General features: G+C 36.2%; 1 protein-coding gene across 9 annotated transcripts in view; it reads right to left on the bottom strand.

Annotated features, from left to right (window-relative positions):
• Positions 1 to 12564, bottom strand: part of UBP14 (ubiquitin-specific protease 14) — a 38673-nt gene extending 26109 nt beyond the window's left edge. For 3 of the 9 annotated variants that reach the window (XM_088858354.1, XM_088858358.1, XM_088858357.1), the window contains exons 1-9: positions 12388 to 12506; positions 12133 to 12286; positions 11816 to 11987; positions 10570 to 10682; positions 10129 to 10465; positions 9641 to 9735; positions 6092 to 6225; positions 5892 to 5948; positions 5715 to 5792 (exon numbers count right to left, since the gene is read on the bottom strand). In XM_088858354.1, coding sequence (XP_088714480.1) covers positions 5715 to 5792; positions 5892 to 5948; positions 6092 to 6225; positions 9641 to 9735; positions 10129 to 10465; positions 10570 to 10682; positions 11816 to 11987; positions 12133 to 12228 — 1082 coding nt within the window. In that variant the 5' untranslated portion in view covers positions 12229 to 12286; positions 12388 to 12506. Of the gene's footprint in view, positions 1 to 5714; positions 5793 to 5891; positions 5949 to 6091; positions 6226 to 9640; positions 9736 to 10128; positions 10466 to 10569; positions 10683 to 11815; positions 11988 to 12132; positions 12287 to 12365 lie in introns of all 9 variants that reach the window. The other 6 variants (XR_016049452.1, XM_088858355.1, XM_088858356.1 and 3 more) reach the window with 4 other exon arrangements.
• Positions 12565 to 20639: the final 8075 nt, after the last annotated feature.

Raw genomic sequence — 20639 nt, 5'->3', positions numbered from 1 at the left:
TTACCATTCGTACAAGGAGGTCATAATTACTTGTAACCATCGGATGAAATCTGATAGCTTGGGTATGTCACAAAAAAAAAAAAAAATCTTTTGAACTTTGAACCTGGTCAATAGAACAAATTTAACCACCCAATTCACATCCAATGGTGAAGATTAATGGTGACCTCCATGTCCCAAACATCAATGGTCTTATTGTATACTTTTCCTATATTAACTTGGTTTGGTTGCCTTCATCAATGGTCACATGCAATGGTCACATTCATATATGTAAAATTCAGAAACAATTGTAGCTATAAGTATACCTTATGCTTGCCTTGTTTATATATTGACTTGGTTTGGTTTGACTCGATTGGCTTGTTCATGGCTGAGTAGGCTTCTTTATGAGCTTGTTTAAGCAAACAAGGCATGCAAAGCCAAGCTCAGGCTTACCACCCATTAGTCAAGCTAGACTCAAGCTGTATGGTTCGAGCGCAAACCAAGATAACACCAATCCTCCAACAAGGAAAGCAAAGCATGAACATGAATGACTCAGTCAGACTCCTTCACACTCTAAGCCACAATAACACAACCCCAAACCTTTTCATGGGTCTATATAATACACTCAGTTTGGGATTTCTCAAGTCCTATGTTTGAAAAATTACCGATTTGGATCAGAAATCGGTTGAAACCATGAAAAAAAATTTATCAAAATCGGGCATTTGGTCACAATATAATATATAATATATATTTTTATATAACATAAGTCAAAATAGCCATGCTGGCTATAATGCATAGTTATTTGCATAAGCATTGGAAGTTAGAGTCCTCTTAGCAGCCTTTTTTATTTTGAAGACCATGAATATAATATACAATAATAATATATAATATATAATATCATTATCATCATTATCAGCATCAGAGCCTTATCCCAACTGTTTGGGGTCGGCTACATAAATCCTATTATGTCATTCTGCTCTATTAAGAGCCAGCCCCCAATAAGACCATAAGTCCTCATATCTTTCTCAGTACTTCCATTCATGCCCTTTATGCCTTCCTCTTACCCTTTTAGAACCTTCCGTTTGAATCAAATCGAACCTCCTAACTGGTATTGTATTAGATCTAATATAATATCACATTATTGTCAAAACCTTTTTTCAACTAATTAGAGTATGTTACATGAATCATGGTCCGTCATTCATCAGTATTAAGGGCCATAACCTCAATGAGGCCATAAATTCCCATATCTTTTCTCACTACGTCCAACCATATCCTTTTGGGCCTACCCCTTGCCATTTTTTAGCCTTCCACTTGAACTAACTCACACCTCCTAACGGGTGTTGTACTGGGTCTGCGCCACACATGGCCAAGCCACCTAAGTCTACTCTCTCTCAACTTATCGTCTATTGGTGCCACACCTAAATTTTTCCAAATGTATTCATTTGAATTTTATCCCTTCTTGTCTTACCACTCATCCATCTCAACATCCTCATCTTCACTATAGTCATTCTATAGGTAGATTATTTTTTGACTGCCCAACATTCTGCCCCATAAAGCAAAGATGGTCTCACAGCTGTCCTATTGAACTTGCCCTTCAGCTTCATTGGTACGACATGATCACATAAAATTCTGATTGCACATCTTTACGTCGCCCACCCAACTCTAATTCTATGTGTAACATCTTCCTCAATCTCTCCATTCTGTTGGATTATTGACCCAAGATATTGAAAGTGTGCTCTTCTTGATACTTCCTAGCCTTCAATCTTAATTACTTCTTTGTCTCTTCTTCTATTATTACCAAACATACATTCCATATAATTTTTCTTAGTCCGGCTAATTTCCAAAGTTCTGATGTCGTTTCAGGCCTCATCGATCAAAACTATGTCATTTGCGAACGACATGCACCACGGTACCTCATCTTGTAGGATGCCTAGTCAAGTCGTCTGTAACTAAGACAAAGCGGTATGAACTCAATGCTGACCCCTAATGTAGATCTATTGTCACTGAAAACTCACTCGTCTCTCCACTAGTTGTTCGTACACTAGTTAGCACTCCATCATACATATCTCGCACCAAGTCGATATAGTGTCTAGAGACTCCTTTCTTTTCCAATACGCACAAATCAAATATCGAGATACTCTATCATAAGCTTTCTCTAGATCAATAAAGACCTTGTGGAGGTCTTTTCCCTTCACCCTAAACTTCTCAATCAGTTGCCTAAGTAGGAAAATAGCCTTGGTTATTGACTTCGCTGGCATAAAACGATATTGGTTTTCTGATACACTCGTTTCATGTCTTAATCGTTGCTCAATCACTCTCTCCCAGAGCTTCATATTATGGCTCATAAGTTTGTTCAACCGATCGTTCCGCACAATTATGTATATTTCCTTTGTTGTTATAAGTAGGTACCCCAATACTTTTCTGGTTCGTTTGGCATTTTCTTTGTTCTCAACACCTTGTTGAACAACTTGATCAACCAATCAATGCCAATCTCCCCCATGCACTTCCAAACCTCTATCAGGATATCATCTAGTCCTAAAGTCTTTCTTATCTTCATCATCTTCAATGCGTCTTTCATTTCCGATATCCTAATCCTATGAATGTATCTATGACCTTCACCCTCATTTATACCAATGATTCCTTTTACTGCAATGTTCTCATTGTGTTTATCATTTAATAATTTTTTAAAATAAGCTCTCCACCTTTTGTTGACATCTTCATCATTCATCATCATCACTCTTAATGCATTTAAGATGGTCTAAATCCCTACACTTTTTCTCTCTCATTTTTGCTAATTTGAAAACATCTTTTTCACCTTTTTTTGTTTCCAATTTACTATACAGATTATCATATGCCTTTAGCTTAACCTTACTTCCTATTTTTTAGCATTTTTATATTCTTCTAAGTTTTGATCATTTCTATTATACTACCAAATTGTACAACATGATTGTTTTTCACTAATGGTGGGTTTAATATAATTTATATTATATAATATAAAATTAATATGTAATTTAGCATATGGATTGAGCAGCCTAAGTGGCTAGACCTTGTGACTTAAAGGCCACAAGGTCAAAGGTTTGATCAATGCCTTTGTATTGTTTAAGCTGAAATAATAACTGAAGGAGGGAAGTTCAATTATTTTTTTGAACCTCAAAAAAAGGGGATACCATCCAATCCTAAAGTCCTTCCTATCTTCATCATCTTCAGAGCTTCTTTTACTTCCGATATCTTAATCCTATGAATATATCTATGACCTTCACCCTCATTTATGTCAACGGTTCCTTTTACCACTATGTTCTCATTGTGTTCATCATTTAATAATTTTTTAAAATAAACTCTCTACCTTTAGTTGATATCTTCATCATTCACTAAGACCCTTTGATCCTCACTCTTAATGCATTTAATATGATATAGATCCCTACACTTTTTCTCTCTCATTTTTGCTAATTTGAAGACATGTTTTTCACCTTTTCTTGTTTCCAGTTTACTGCATAGATTATCATATGCCTTTAGCTTAGCCTTACCCTATTTTTTTAGCATTTTTCTTAGCATTTTTATATTCTTCTAAGTTTTGATCATTTCTATTATACTGCCAAATTGTACAACATGATTGTTTTTCACTAATGGTGGGTTTAATATAATTTATAGAGAAAATATCTCCATACCCCCTATTTTTAAGTTTCATATCTCAATAGACCTATGAATTCAAAAGTTATCTTGGAACATAGAAATCTTAACTTTTATATCTTCTAACTCCCTAGACTAATTTTACCCACTTTATTCTTGTTCTTTTAACCCAAACAATTTATTTAAAGATAACTCTTTGTAAACCACATCCTTTCTCTCTCACATGATATTCTCCTTATTTTTCTCTCTTACTCTTTCCACCGTAACTCTCCCCAACCCTCTCTCTCTCTCACCATATTACCCCTCTCTCACGTCCTAATCTCTCTCTCTCCATAGTGACTCTCCCTAATTCCTTCTCTTTTTCTTTCTCACGCCCTAATCTCTCTCTATAGTGACTCTCCCTAATTCCTCTCTCTTTTTCTCTCTCCACCATGATTCTAATTTTTCTCTCTCCAACCTCTCTCTCCATGAATCTCCCCAATTCCACTCTTTCTCTCTCTCATGTCCCCTTCCATGCCATCATTCTCTCTCACGTCTTAATTTCTCTTTCTTTCTCTCCACGGTAACTCTCCCCAACCCTATCTCTCTCTCTATATTACCCAACTCTCTCCATCCATCTCTCTCTTTATCCCAACTCTCTCTCTCCATCCGTCTCTCTTCATCCCAACTCTCTCTCTCCATCCGTCTCTCTCTCCATCCGTATTACATGCCTTTCATATGGCTAAGAGAGATTTATATGAGTAGTGAGATGACTACTTTGCAAAATAGGGGTTTGGAGAGAAATAGATGGAGAGAGAGTTAAGGTAATACGGAGAGAAAGGAGTTCGGAAAAAGAAAAATTAAGACGTGAGAGAGAATGACGACATGGAGGGGGACAGAAAAAGTGGGGAACACGATGAGAGAAAGAGTGGAATTGCGGTGATTCATGGAGAGAGAGAGAGGATGGAGAGAGAAAAATTAGGGAAAGTGAGAGAAAAAGAGAGGAATTAGGGTGAGAGGATGGAGAGAGAAAAATTAGGGAGAGTGAGAGAAAAAGAGAGAGGAACTAGGGAGAGTCACTATGGAGAGAGAGAGATTAGGACGTGAGAGAGAAAAAGAGAGAGGAATTAAGGAGAGTCACTAAGGAGAGAGAAATTAGGACTTGAGAGAGAGAAGGGTAATACGGTGAGAGAGAGACAAGGGGTTGGGGAGAGTCATCGTAGAAAGAGAAAGAGAGAAATGAGGAGAATATCATGTGCAGAGAGAGAAAGGACGTGGTTTACAAAGAGTTGTCTTTAAACAAATTGTTTGGGTTAAAAGAAAAGAAATAAAATGGGTAAAATAAGTATAGGGGGTTAGAAGATATAAAAGTTAAGATTTCTATGCTACAAGATATCTTTTGAGTTCTTGGGTCTATTGAGATATGAAACTTAAAAATAGGGAGTATGGAGATATTTTCCCTAATTTATATTATATAATATAGAATTTATATGTAATTTAGCATATGGATTGAGCAGCCTAGGTGGCTAGACGTTGTGACCGGTTTGATCAGTGCCTTTGCATTTTTGAAGCTGAAATAATTACTGAAGGAGGGAAGTTCAATTATTTTTTTGAACCTCAATAAAAGGGGAGGAATCAAACCTCAGTACTTGCAGTTAAGAGCATGTGAGCACCTCATTTATTTAGAATATATGATAGAAAACATACCATATACTCTCTCATTTTATTTTTATTTTTATTTTGCCGGATTGCCGATCCAGACTGGGAAAGTTCGGTGCGCGATCCACCCCACAGAACTATTTTTCAAAACACTGCTCTAGTGAGAATTATGACATTTTTCAAAACTAAAGAATCCAGCGACCATTAATTGGAACCTCAGTCACAAGAATCGGGATTTCTCTAGAAGGACACAATACCCAAGAACAAAACCCAGAATTAGTTCACCCAAAAAATTCCCCAAATAGGATACCTATTGTGATATTCCGAGACAGATCAAATATCACTCAATCACAAGTTTACACAACAAGTTACACCACATAAGGCTAGCTGCTAGAAGAATATAGCAATCTAACAAGATTTTCTCTGAAACACTTATGTGAAAATAAACACCTAGTAATAACAGTAAAACTTACAGTTGCATATTCAAATCTAGTGTTGGATCAGCAGGAGCCCTTCCAAATGACTCTTTCAAACTCAAGTTCTCGTAATACCTGCCAGCAAACAAGTTCTCAATAAACAAAATAGATTTAGTTCACTAGTAATATTCTATATAGAAAGCAACCAACTTCAGTATACATTGCAATACTGACCGAGAACAAAAAGCATTTGTTGAGAATATTACTTGCATAGTAGAAGCCAAATAGCAACTGCAAAGTATAAAACAAATGTGAGCACGGGATAAACATGTTTCAAAAGAAGGAACACAAGATCTCACACAGCAGGAACAGAGAAGGATAGGATATCAAGATTTGAGAAATTTCACATAGCAGTAACCAAGAATAAGACTTACCTATTTCCAAGATTGATGAGCCCTGTATAGCCTGGTCCAAAGAGCAGTTCCACTTCCCGCCCACTCTCTTGTATACGGTTCCAATCAAAATTGGTATTTTGGTCAAGCTCTTCTTCAGCAGTCGTTAATTCAGTCTGCAAATAGAAGAAATACAATCACTTGCTTGCACTCAAGCTAGAGGAAAGTTCAGAATTCAAAAGTCAAATAGGTTTTCTTTGGGAATCTCGAGTCTAAAGCCATATATGTAATTACTGTAGGCATGAATCCAACTTGGAAAGGAATGTAAGTTGACATATTGATGCTTTCACCAAGTAGAGTAAAATGAGTGGGAACAAGTTACACCAATCCGAAGAGTACTAGAAACAACTTACAGTACCAACAGACTTTCCAGACTTCTTAAATCTTAATTCATAAAAATCTAGAACTGAGAGAAACCAAGCACCTCGTACACCATTCAGCTCACAACTCTCTGGCCCCACGGGAGGGAGATAATGAATCTAAATTGCTTCTTGAGCATCCAATGTCCCCTACCAAGCCTATTCATTCAACAAAGGCACAAAGAACAAAGGACATTGTGATCGAGTGCCCCCACTCAAGCATGAAACTCAAACACCAAAAATACACAGAACACAAAGAATTGTCTGGCAACCCTAGGTTTTAATTGAAAGCAGCAGCTCCAGTTGGTATTTGTATGAACCGATAGTAACATGTTTAATGTTGCTGTCATGCTGACATCTGCTCTGAAAATTAACTGACATATGTTTAATCCTCCAATGGAAATTGGCCTAAAGGAAAAGTAAGTCTTCTAGAGCTAGATCAAACAAACTATAGAAAAGAATTGAGTTAGACAACAGTCCTAAAAAACCACTATATGAGATGCCTATATCCACTTCTTGTTCCTAAACATATTTTATACAAAAATATAAATGTAACATATTTTATACATAAATATAAATGTCACAATTCTCCCAGTCATATAAAATGATTCTAGTCCAAAGTCCAGATCATTGGCTCAAGAATGAGGATGGGCCATTCAATCCAGTGTAATTTCACCCAGATTACACTGATTTTAACATGGAAAAAGGTAGCAGATGGCCAGTAAGGTTCAAAGTTAGAGAAAAAGGGTAAAAATCAATGAGATGGAGGCTAGCTCTAGGTGTCTATTCTTCAAAAACTCAAACAGTAACCAAATTTCTCAAAGCCTGATTCACAACTATGATGCGATCCCATAGTTGCAAAATCCAGTCAAAACTCAACCTGTGATGCACCATCCCTTTTTTCCATCTCTCACAACCATATCTCCTCCCATCTACCCCTGCCCACAATAAAAGAAAAAGAACAGAGGGTCCTGGAATCTTCCCCAAAAAGCTAATACAATTTCCCCTTGTTCGCTATCCTCAAATGCATAATCTCAAGACCCGTCTCTATGACAATTCACAACTTCGGCTTGCACAAATCCTCCCATCAGAACAGATGATACATACAAGTCATAGATGATACATACAAGTCATAGATGATACATACAAGTCATAGATACCATTACCACCTCTCCCCCGAGATGGTAACGAAATAAACTGAGATGCTAAAAGGTGTGGCCCTGACAAGTGTCGCACTCCCTTCCCATTAGAGATACTGAGAATGCCCTCTCAAACAGTCAACCTTGACCACCAATAGATGAAGCCTCCCCCTGGCGGCATGTAAACCTGGCAAAGAAGCCTCATCCAAAACCATGCAAAACAGTCTTACCCAGGTTGATTCTCAAATCAAAGACCACTTTGTAGAAATCTCTGTAGCATCCTACAAGCATCATGTGGTAAGGGATCAGTATCACACGAATAATACATCATCTGCAAAAACAGAGGTGGTTTATAGTTCACATGAATTCTTCCAGTCATACTGAGGTTTGACACCTCATCAACTCTGTAATCCAAGCGGCTGATCCCTGAAACCCATTCTCGCTTTAGGTAGCCCACATCAACATGATCATAGGCATTCTCCATGTCCACCAAATAACAATGCCTTGCAATAGACTTAAACATACATGGATGACTACAGCTACATCAAGTTCTGCCTCACTGTGATAGAAACACCTCACAAGGTAAAAGGATGCCCCCCCAACAAATCCTCACACTTATGGCAAGGACTTCAGAGTCCTTAATGTCATGGCAAGCGGTTTACCATTTTAGTAAAAATATCATACAAGCTTCCGCCATGTTAATAGGTCTCAACTACCTATGCCTTGGGACCCTTCAAGCATGCAAATGAGAGTAGTATCTGCAAAAACAGAGGTGGTTGATAGTTCACATGAATGCTTCCAGTCATACTGAGGTTTGACACCTCATCAACTCTGTAATCCAAGCAACTGATCTCTGAAACCCATTCTCGCTTTAGGTCGCCCAAATCAACATGATCATAGGCATTCTCCATGACCACCAAATACCAATGCCTTGCAATAGACTTAAACATTCATGGATGACTACAGCTACATCAAGATCTGCCTCACTTTGATAGAAACACCTCACAAAGTAAAAGGATGTCCCCCCAACAAGTCCTCACACTTATGGCAAGGACTTCAGAGTCCTTAATGTCATGGCCAGAGGTTTACCATTTTTGTGCAAATATCATACAAGCTTCCGCCATGTTAATAGGTCTCAACTACAAATGCCTTTGGACCTTTCAAGCATGCAAATGAGAGTAGTAAATGCGACTCTAAGGGCCATTTCAGCCTACAGGTCCTGAATTAATCAGGTTATTCTACAGAAAAATTCTAGTAAATCCAACATCACAATCTACACTAAGTCCTAGAAGAATCAGTAATCGTCTAGTCCAACAATAAGGAAAAGATGAATCACACAAATGCCCATTGCCTTCATATATACTGTCAGCCAGTATTATATAGCATTCTCATTCTAAGGAAAGAAAGATATTGCTGCACTTTCTCTCCATTCAAGAGAATAGTTGAGCCAGGACAATAACTGTTTCATTCATGAGTGAACATGTGACAGATGAACCTAAAACAAATCCTTGAATTAACAACTACAAATGCTGCCTTTACAAAAGCCTAGTAGATGCTAAGAATTCCAATTTTGTAGTTGACGTTCATGTACGATTCATATAATACAATATTTCACTTCCTAAGCTTGTTTTATGAACTTTCTTGACCCCTAATGCTTCCTGGGATCACCCTTTCCAGAATAGATCAAAGAACATGAATACATTTTTTTTAATCATCATATATTCCATAGGAAATGAGTAAGATTGATAACCAGATTTTTAATATTGTAATGTACAAAAATAAGTCTCAAAATATGGACCATAGCAAACCTCAGTAAATTATTTGCAGCGGCTTTCATTTTGAAGGAATGACAAAAAAAGAATAATCGCCCAGTAAATGATGATATACTTCTGTAAGAACTAAAATTCCAATCAATATGTTAGAGTCACTTCTATCAACGTGCAACAAGATATGAAACTCATTGCATATTGATACACTTTAAAAGATGCAAAGCTTTTCAAGTGCAGTAAACAGCGATAGAAACATTATCTGACCTTCCTTAGTGATGGAAAATCGATGCCAAAGAATGACAGATGTTGAGCTAATAATGGATCTTCAACACTTTCATCCTCTGGATATGAGAAAACATCTGAGCTGCCAACAACATTTCATAAATATTTACACCCAAATCTGAAAGAGTTGCAAAAAATATGGACAGAAGTGAAACCAAAACACAGACTGACTCCAGGTAGTGATGGAATATAAATTTTTCTAACCTAATCAAAGGGGGCAAGGAACAAAGCTCAATGAGAGGACAATAATGAAATTAATTGATTAATTATCTGAATGATACAAACAATGTCATCAACATCCAAGAGAAGACATTAAAAGTTGAAGCAGCCATGAAACCTAGATTACTCATGCCATTCACATTGTTGATCCTGAACATTACTCATCTATAATACTTGATTTTTTATTATCTTGATTTATTAACCTTTAAAAGAAATTTAGCTGTTAATCATCAAATCATAGAGCATATTACCTGCAGTTTCAAGATCAGCTGTTATGGTCCCAAGCTTTACAGCTAGAGGATATTTTGTCGCTATGTAGTGTTCAATAGCATGATTATTGCCACCAGAACCATCCCAATTTTTCCTCCCACATAGGATCGTCCCATCAGTCAAATTAAGCCAGAGATTCTCAGCCTTATCACACTTGCTGCATTTCCATCCATGTGGAGGTATAGTAACACCATTGCCAATCTGTTGTAGGTCCATGGCATATGCACTCACTTGCTTCTTATCAGCTACCCATGATGCAACTTGCTCCTTTCTTTCAGCTCCCTCTGACAACATAATAGCATCAGCAGCCTGCCTAACCTGTCAAAAAGAATCTCAAATTGGATAAATGAATTTGGCATTTAGTAAACCCATTTTCTCAAATTAAAAATAGCAACCCATTAATTGAGTATACAAGAAAGCACCTTCTCTGGCAACTCAACATTAGGGAATGGAAGCATCACATAGTCAGGCAATATGATGATGCTATAATTATCTTCATATTCAGGTTCATTGGTCTCGAAACCCCCTTCAACACCTGCTAAAATGAACAATAATCTTTACATTCTGAATACATATTTCTTCGAGAGTCCAAAAATTTTCCAATGCATTTCATTAAGTTCTCTACACATTATTTGGCGTGGGCATAGAAACATTATGGCGTAGTTTGCATCAAGCCCATAAACATTGGATAGACAAGGCATATTCTGCTAGCAGCATATAAATGGTTGAATCCACCTGCATGTAGTTTTGTTTTGAATGGGTATTTGCAACTTTTGATTTTATTTGAAAGACAGTCCAGAATTTAGAAGATACTTTGCTTCTATAAAATGGAAAGCATTCATTCAAAAAAGTAATGAGATGTGTAATCTCACAAAGGTATACAACCTTCACACATGAAGATCACCTAATAAGAACATTTTTGTTGTCTTTCTCCTTCCATTCAGATTAGTAATATTCATCATAGAAAGACAAATGGAGCAAAGAAAAAGAAGAAATAATAAGTAAAAAAAACTACATAAAATGTTTTCTTGAACACAAAGCTTCACCTGGAAGGCATTGCAACATTAGAATAGAGCATAACAGAAAAAAAAATTATCACATGAGCATATCACAACCACCAAATCATACGCCAAGAGAAGAAACAATACAACAATCAAGGAAATAAGATTCAACAAGTAGAACAGACCACAATAATAACTACTGAAGAACATTACACCTCATAATTCAGATACTAATAACCATAATAATATCTATATTTCAAAAAGATGAAACGATCCAGCAAAGAATGATCTGGAATATCTGACACGTGATAACGAAACAAAATTAAACAGAAAAAGATGGACTCCCTAAAAAATGAAGAGTTTTCGACAACCGAATGCAAGTGAGGAATGAACATAAATAATCAACTAAGGTGCCAAAGAACAAAATAAAAAAGGAAAACATCAAAATAAACGGAAACAAATACTAATGAATAAAAAGAGGAAGAAACTGAGCCAAGAAGTTAATGAATACTAGCTAAGAAAGCATCCAAATGTCTCTCTCTTTCAGTGGTAGAACCATAAAACCTTAAGGAATTGAAATTCCAAATTTCCAAGTTAGCGAATAAAGGAAGAAGGAAAAGATGAATAAAGAACAAAAACTAATCAACCAAAAAGAACAACTAATCACCTATTGCTAAACGAGTCGGCTTCTTTAGAGGCCGGTCTTCTGGAACTGCCTTTCTCGTTTGCTTAATATGGAAATAAACAGGATTTCCGGTCTTTTCATAATTCCAATCCACATAATCTTTTCCAAAAGCGAGAAAGGAGTTCATATCAACAAATAACCCACCTTCTGACCTCTGCAATTTAAGCAAAACAAAAAAAAAATCAAACTCCAATTTCTACATCGAGATCCTGAAAAAACAATAAGCATGTAATGGAAACAAGTGATATATAAACAAATAAAAGGAACACTGTGGTAAAAATTAATGGAAAGAAGCTTACTGGTGTATCAAAAGAAATGCAGCATTCTTGCTTGTAAACACGATGCGAAGGAGTGGGGATTCTAAGTTTGGAGAGGTGAGACCTCAGCAACTCCATTATTGACTTTGAGAGAGAGAGGAGGAGAGAGAGAGAGAGAGAGAGAGAGTGGGGGCCGCTGCAATAAGATCGCCTAGAGTGAGAAGAGAGGAAAGAGGGAGAAAAGAGGGGAAAGAGGGAGAAAGGAGGAACTGAACTTTATTAGCGCCGAAAGAGCACCTCACCGCTTTCTTCGCTCGAGCGAGTGCGTTTTCTTGGCGCTCTCGTAAGAGATTTTCCTCGGTTGCAGGGGAATAGAGGCGTCTTACTGAATTTAAAGGGCAAAGTATAGAGGCGAGGCTCTAAACAATCACATTTGAGCTTATCTCAAAAATAAGCTCAAAAATTTCACTAGTAGAGGTTGTTTTGATGTTAAAATATCTATAAATTGATCATCTCAACATCAAGAAGCATGGATATGAGAAAAAAATAGATTTTAAGTTTTGAAAATATAGTATTTGATAACGTATTTTTGGACCGTCGATTTTCAAGATTTTCGAAGGTCATAGAATACCATGAAAATAGTTCATTGGAGCAACTAAAAAGTCATTTTAGGAATTTAACGTTGTGTGATCCAAACAAGTTGGCTATTATGTACCGGGAAAAGTTTCTATACTTCCCCTACAGCATAGAAGATCTATGCTTCCCCTACCATCCAGCCGTCCAATTTTGATCAAGAGAGCCACTCACCGTTTGATCTTAGATCCGACATCTCAAAGTATTTTATTTTTAGTTTTTTTATATAAATTACATGAATATGAAATTTGATACGTGCCATCATCTCATTGGGGTGCACCTATAAAAAAAATATTAAAAATAATTTTTCGATAAAATATAATGATCAAAATACCCCTTAAATCTTTCAGGGTTATTTTGATCATTTTATTTTATTGGAAATATTTTTAATATATTTTTAGCTAGTGCGAGTTTAATAGAGAATTGGATGTACAAATTTTGGTGTCAAAATAGTTTATAGAAAAAAATTAAAAAACAAAATAGTGCAGAGACGCGACATTATGATTGGGGCAATCTTAGCCCTCTGTTCAAAATGGACGGCTGGATAAGGGGAAGTATATCAGTTTTATGTTGTAGGGTAAGCACAAAAAGCTTGCCCATATGTACCACAACTTGAGTCTATCTAGTGGTTTTGAATTAATTGATATAAGTGACGATATAGATGTATCTTTTGTGTTGGGAGGGGAGTCTTCAAGTATTGTCATATACATTGCATTTGTAATAGAGCCGAAAAGGATATCAATGGAATTCCGAACGGCAGAACCTGTTGGTGATGGCCCATCTACTAGTACTATAATTTACATTATCATCTCTAATTAGCTTTAATTGAATCATCCATGTGCATAAACTGTTGCTTCAACTTATACTCTATATTTTATTAATATTCGGGGTAATACACCTTTACCTGATCATTTAGAGAATATCCAAGTGGTGCTCATCCAAATAGAAAACGAGTATGAGTTTCTATCAGAGCGTGATACAAATGATATTGAACCGATTGAGATCCCATGTAAAGGAATTGGTAATGATGTTGTTTTGAAAATTGACCAATATTTTAAAAATGTTAATGAATGTCAGAATTATCCGGTTGATTTTGCAGTTCACAATAATTTTTATTTTGAAGTTTGTCAAAAGCGAAGGGGGGTGGGTATAGACAAGTTGTTAGGCATAGGTGAAAGAAAGACCCATGTGATCTTTTACCGGGAAATAATACTTTTTTTTTATATCACCCTTTTTATTTTGGCAAAAGATAACTTACAGGTGGTCTTATTACAACAACATATACTTCAAAATAAAATCAACATGACAATAAAACCAAGATCTTAAAACTTGATGCTATTGAAATAACTATGCATTATGCTTGAGAATAAAAAATGAGATTGCAAGAAATAAAAGAGAAAAGTGCCGGAGATACTTCAACCGGGCTTATTACACCCCACACCGAGTCACCACCATCAGATGGCGCGGGATCAACGATCTTGCTTCAATCTCAAATCGAGAAAGCAAGTTTTGGCCAAGCCACATCAATGGAACATGAATCCCTTTGATCACAAACTCAAACTCTAAGTGAATTCCTTTAGCAACTTAGTTTGAAAGAGATGGATTCTTTTTTTGCTAACCCTAAAACCCATAGCCATAAATCCATACTTGAGAGATAGAAGAGAGAATATAACTTCATAACCTAAACCCTTAGCCCCTTTTTCACAATGTGGGAGAGAGATCAAACATGAGAGAGAGACAGAAAGATAGGGTGTAGAGATTTTGGGTAGAGACAATCGTTTTTTATAAGCTTGAACAAAATTAGGGTTTTTTAGGGTTTTCCTTAGCTTGCCTCTTCTTGTGAAATTGAACATGGACCGTCGATCAATGGTGACTTGTGGGGTGAGAGATCTGAGCCATCCATTCCATAAATATGTCATCAATATTATGGAAGGTTTATGAACATTTATCCCCCTTTCCTAAACCATTTTCCCATCAATAGAAAATAAGTTAAATTAATTTTAATTAAATATTATACATTTTGTAAAATAGCACATCTCTACACATATTTTCTATAAAATCTATCAAAGATATATGAAGTCAATATCTACTTCCATATTAAGTCAATATATGGTCAATACATACTCAATCCATAATTTGACCACATGTCACAATTTAAAGTTACCAAGACAGAAAGTCACATGGAACACAAAGCAACACATTTCATAAAATAGAAAGTAGTAAGAGGTGGGGCGTGCTACCCATGGGAGGCACATGTGGGCCCCACCTTCTAGAAACATGGTGGGCCAATGTGCACAATGGGCCCCCATGATTATTTTTGTTATGCATTTAAAATTAACAAAATAATTTTTAGTGAATATTAAAATATTATAAAATCAATATATTTAATTTTATAAATCTAAAAATTATAAATAAAATATCCAATGGTTCATAAAAATTCAAATAAAAATTTTAAAATAATCATTATCATAAAAAAAATAAAATTAAATTAAATTGATGGGAAATAAATCTCTATGGTTTTGGAATTGAATCAACAATCATGGAGCACTCCACCTTTAACTGTGGACTATAGACCACACTTGCTTTATCAGACCAACCTAGCGTTTCTCATGGCCCACAGTCTAAGTAAGGGCTCATTAGTGAGTTACCAAAGCCTGATAGATGAGCCAAGGGATCGCAATCCCAGTCTGTGGATTACAGGTGCTCCCTTAGAGACCAGTTCAGGTCACCAAGACCTGATGCGACTACAACTCTATGGTACAAAGGAAGATCTCTCGCACATGCATACGTTTCACCCTAAAAGGTGAATTTCTGGCTTTCCCGAATGATCTATCAATATGCATGCCGTGTGATGGCACATAGATGAGGTTTTGGCCCTTGCACCACCACATATAAGGGTCACACAATCCCTCGGCTCACTCATCCAGGCATGTTCTTCGACCTCATCAAGGGCTAACCCATGAAGCCTCATCAACTTGCTCTTCATGCCTAAGTAACATGAGTTTTTCCCAACCGATTGTCTTAGATCGTCAAGCACAGTTTGGTATTGGGAAACATCGTTTGCATGGTATGGTCCACGAGGAACCACACTCCACTGAGTTCATGTTCGACTATATCATTTCATTTTACAAGCACTCATAAGGCTTTTAAAGGCCACATAAACCCAACAATAGTATGTATGTAACAAGTGTGATGCTTAAGAGTTGGCAGTACGATATACTTCAAAGTGAAATCTATGGTTAAGGAGCACACATGTAGTGGTCCAATGGGGAAGGTTCGTGAGCCCCTAGCTCGTAGTGATTAGGTAGCAAAAAAGGTTAAAGCTCATGTTTATGGCCAACCTAAGATTACAACGAAAGGCATTATAAAAGATGTCTAGCGTGATCACAGTATCAGACTTTTCTACATGCAAGCTTGGCAAGGCAAAAATGTTGCTAGGGAGATAGTAGATGGGTCATATGACCAACAATACAATGATATCCCCTTACATATGAAGAAGCATCGAAGAATCAACCCTATAACCGAAGTTCGTATCCATACAAAATAATGCAGGTTTAAATAACTATTTATTGCTTTTTCGCCCCTACATCATGGGTTTTTTAATGGATGCCGGCAAGTAATGGATATTGAGGGACATTTTTAAAATGAAAATATCAAGGCATATTATTGTGTGTCATTGTCATAGATGCAAATAATGTCATCTTCCCAATGGCATTTGCAGTGGTCGAGAAGGAGAGCTACTAAAGTTGGCATTGGTTCTTGAGTATTTTGAGTGATGTATTAAATAAGCATGTTAATCTATCTGCCATGACAATTGTATCAGATCGGTAGAAAAGCCTACTAAAAACAACAGCAAAATGTTTCCCGCATGTTTTCCAGCTTACTATATGTGACATCTAAGTAAGAACTTCAAGAGCTTTATAAAAAGTCAACAAATACAACCGTATTGCTCATGCGGTTTGGAAGGTTGTTCGCAAAATGACCATTGGTGGGTTTGATAAAACAATGTTTGATATACAGTCTGCCGACCCAGAAGCATACTAGTGGATTAATAATATTCCTCCAAACATTGAGCAAATACCCATTTTTCAAGGGCTAGATACAATCATCTTATCTTGAACATGACCGAGTCATTCAACAGCTGTCGTTTCTCTGCTCGGGATAAGCCAATCATCAATATGTGTGAAGATCTAAGAGTACATTTGATGTGCAAGTTTGAAGAGAAGAGGGAGTTAGCTAATATCTTGAGTGTCATGCTAATATTGAAAGCCCAAGAATTACTCGAATTCTAAAAGTTGAACACAAGATTTTTACACACAGTTACATTGGCCATGGATACACAGTTCGAGATCCAATAGGTAGAGGAGAAGTTTGTTGTTGATTTAACTCATTGGACATGCAATTGTAGGAAATGACAAATCAGTGGCATACTGTGTAGTCATGTTGTTGCGGCCATTAACTACATGCACTTTGATGCCATTGCGTTTTGTAGTCGGTATTTCACAATGGAATACTTTAAAAGAGCTCTTCAAACACCCTTTGGGCATGCCCTGGGTGATATTGAGTTAACTGGTATGTTTAACATGATAATGTTACTACCAAGGATGACACGCCTTCCTGGTAGGCTAAAGAAGCAACGAAAACTTTTTAAGATTAAACACTCCTCCACCAGGGCATTGAAGTGCAATCGATGCGACATGGTGAGTCATAATAGGAGGACCTATAGAGAACTGATAGGCCATTAAGGAATCATAGGTTCTTAATGATGTATCAAATTATCATTTTTGTATCGACTTATCATTTTTTGGGGAATGTCATTTGATAAATTTTTTTTTGGGGACTACTGTCATTGTATTGTGGAATGAATGTCATTTGTATGATTTTGGCTAATTAATGTCATTGCAAACTATGAAATAATGGAGTCCTTGAATTTAAGAAAAACGAGTGAGTAAATTTTGGTCCATGATGGTTTTGAAAATTTTAAGAAAAACATGTGAGCAAATTATGGCAACATGTGAGGAAATTTTTGTTTTGAAAAACCAAATATCTAATATTTCGGTTTTTCTATATCTAATTTTAAAGGATTTCAATTTTTTAACATCCGAAAAATAGTCTCATTTTTCTAGTATGGACCACAATTTTTTGTTTTTGAAAAATTGAAAATCTTAATTTTCGGTTGTTCAAAAATCGAAATTGTCAAGGTTTCGGTTTTTGAAAAACCAACAACTTGGTTTGAATTTCCAGTAACTTACCTAAAAATGGACCACAATTTTTGGTTTTTGCAAAAACCGAAAATCTTAATTTTTAGTTTTTGAAAATTTTCAATTTTTTAAAACCAGATGCAATTTGATTTTCCAGTAACTTACTGGAATAACCATGATTTTTCAGTTTTTCAAAAAACCGAAAATCTTAAATTTTTGGTTTGTGAAAGCCGAAAATATCAAGTTTCTGGTATTTGGAAAACAAAAAAAGTAGTTTGAATTTGCAATAACTTATTGGAAAATTAACCATGATTTTCAGTTTTTCAAAAATAGAAAATCTTAATGTTTTGATTTTTCAAAAACCTCAATTACTGATATTATTTTTTTTTAACCATAATTATGTGCCGATTTTTTTTAATGTGTTTTTATTTATTTGACGATTATAGCAATGAGTTGGTGCACTGGACGATCCTTAAGCTAATTAGAAATATTTTGAATTCCAACATTTAAAATAATAATGAATTTGCATAAGACATAAATCTAATGTTTTCTCTAAAGATACACTTAACCAATTGGGAGAAGTTTCCCAGGGTCAACTCTTTTTGTTCAACTGTATGAGACAACTAAACCATTGCCAAATTTCCATGGAGACGCTAAATGGAAACATGAAACAATCTTTCAACAACAATCTGGAGTTCAAATAGAGTATAACAAGATAGAAGAAAGTATCACTTCATAAGAAATAATGAAACCAATAACAAAGCAAAGATTTCATCAGGCATTTGATTCCGGTTTCGTAGATGGTGACATATCCAACAAATGATGAAACAAAATATTAAAAATGAGAACATCCATTGACATGTAGGAGGTATAAAATTTAGGGAAAATTACAAAAATTTCCAAGATCACACTTTCTATGCAATTTACCTCCAATCTGTTTTTTTCTCTTATTTTTTTCTCCAAAACAAGCTTTCTATGCAAATACCCCCAGGGAAAAAGTTCTTTTAGACAGAAATGCCCTTCTTGTACGCAATAATCATTTTGGCTAGATTTGACGTTGATTTGGACCCTAATAGTACATTATCGAAGCTCACTATCACATTGCCGGAGCGCACAAGTGCCGGACCGCCCTAAGACAACTACCGGACCGAAACTGAGTACTGCCGAACCACCCTTTATATAGTGCCGATGCCCTAGAATCCAGTAATATCTACTGTCGGACCACCTTTTGAAATTGCCGGAGACCACACTTTACACAGTGTTGGAGCCCTACTGCTGGACTGTACTTTACATAGTGCCGGAGCCCTACTACCGAACCGCATTATACAGTGTCGGAGCCCTACTACCGAACCGCATTATACAGTGTCGGAGCCCTTATTTTGGTGGGATAGAGGAGAGAGAGGCATGGGTAAGGTTAAAATAATGGAGGGTAGTTTAGGTATTTTTTTATTTTATTTTTGGTTGGGGGTATTTGCATAGAAAGTGTATTTTGGGGAAAAAAGTAAGAGAAAAAGTTAGGTTGGGGGTAAGTTTGCATAAAAAGTAGAGTCTTGGGGGCTTTTTGTAATTTTTCGTAAAATTTATCCACATACGCGAGAAAATGGACTTTTTGATACAGTTTAGCAAGGAACAAGATATAGGAAAATGTTATGTATCTCTTCATAAATTGAATACTACAAAACACTCAAAAGTACAAAATTGCCCTGATTCTAAAAGTATCTGAGCCAAATTTCCTTACATTAAACAATAAATAATACAATTTCAATTGTACATAACAAGATAAAACAAAATTAAAAGTCATCGCCTTCTCTTGGGCTGATACTGCTTCTTTTAGGTATTAAACCTTATGGGCTCCTCAACCACATGTTAGTGGAAGGGGTCAGGTCTTCTACAACACAACAACTTTCATCCACTACTCCACTTTTAGGCTCGTCGTGCATCCCTTTAGCATCAGTTTCCTCATGCACATCAGTTTCCTCGTGCACCTCGTCAATATTTATTTGACGCGGTAAATTTTCCATCCTGACTTTTATTTCATCGAGGTCCATAGGCGTATACTTTGACATAATTTCAGGCGCCTTGGTAGTATGATCCAAACCTTCTAGATACAACTTCTGTCGCAAGGCCAATGCCTCTACTATTAGGGTTGTATTAACCTGAACTCCATTAACCTGTAAAAACAAGATAGGTAAGTATAATATTAAAACAATTTCGAATGACTAATAGATAGTTATAATATTAAAACAATTTCTAGGTCAATAGAAACATTTCATCAAATCCTCATACCACAATGTCTCATAATATATTGTGGTTCATGTGCTGGATCCACCTCTTCTTCTTACTGGTTATTAAGTTGCATTATGTTCTTTGGTGGGTTAACGATATTGTGGATTATCGAATGAGTGATTCAGCAGTATTAGGCTTTGTACTTCTGAGGGCAGCCAGTTGTTCTCATCCACTTCACTGTTTGACATGATGCGATTATGTCTAGTCATCCAATATCCTTTGGTGGGTTAGCAACATTGTGGATTATCGAATGAGTGACTCGGTGGTACTAGGCTTTGTACTTTTGAGGTGAGCTCGTTGTTCTCATCTACTTCAATGTCTGACATGATGAAGCCATGTCGAGTAATCCAATGTCGAATGTTGTTTGCATTAACCTCCCTCGAATCTCGTTGTCCACCATGTCTATTAATCCTCTTACCAACATAGATG

This window comes from Amborella trichopoda, chromosome 2 (assembly GCF_054954075.1).
Source record: "Amborella trichopoda isolate Santa Cruz 75 chromosome 2, AtrichopodaSantaCruz75HAP2 v2.0, whole genome shotgun sequence".
NCBI lineage: Eukaryota > Viridiplantae > Streptophyta > Magnoliopsida > Amborellales > Amborellaceae > Amborella > Amborella trichopoda.
The sequence above is the reverse complement of the archived record's forward strand: the minus strand, read 5'-3'. Positions and strand labels throughout refer to the sequence as shown.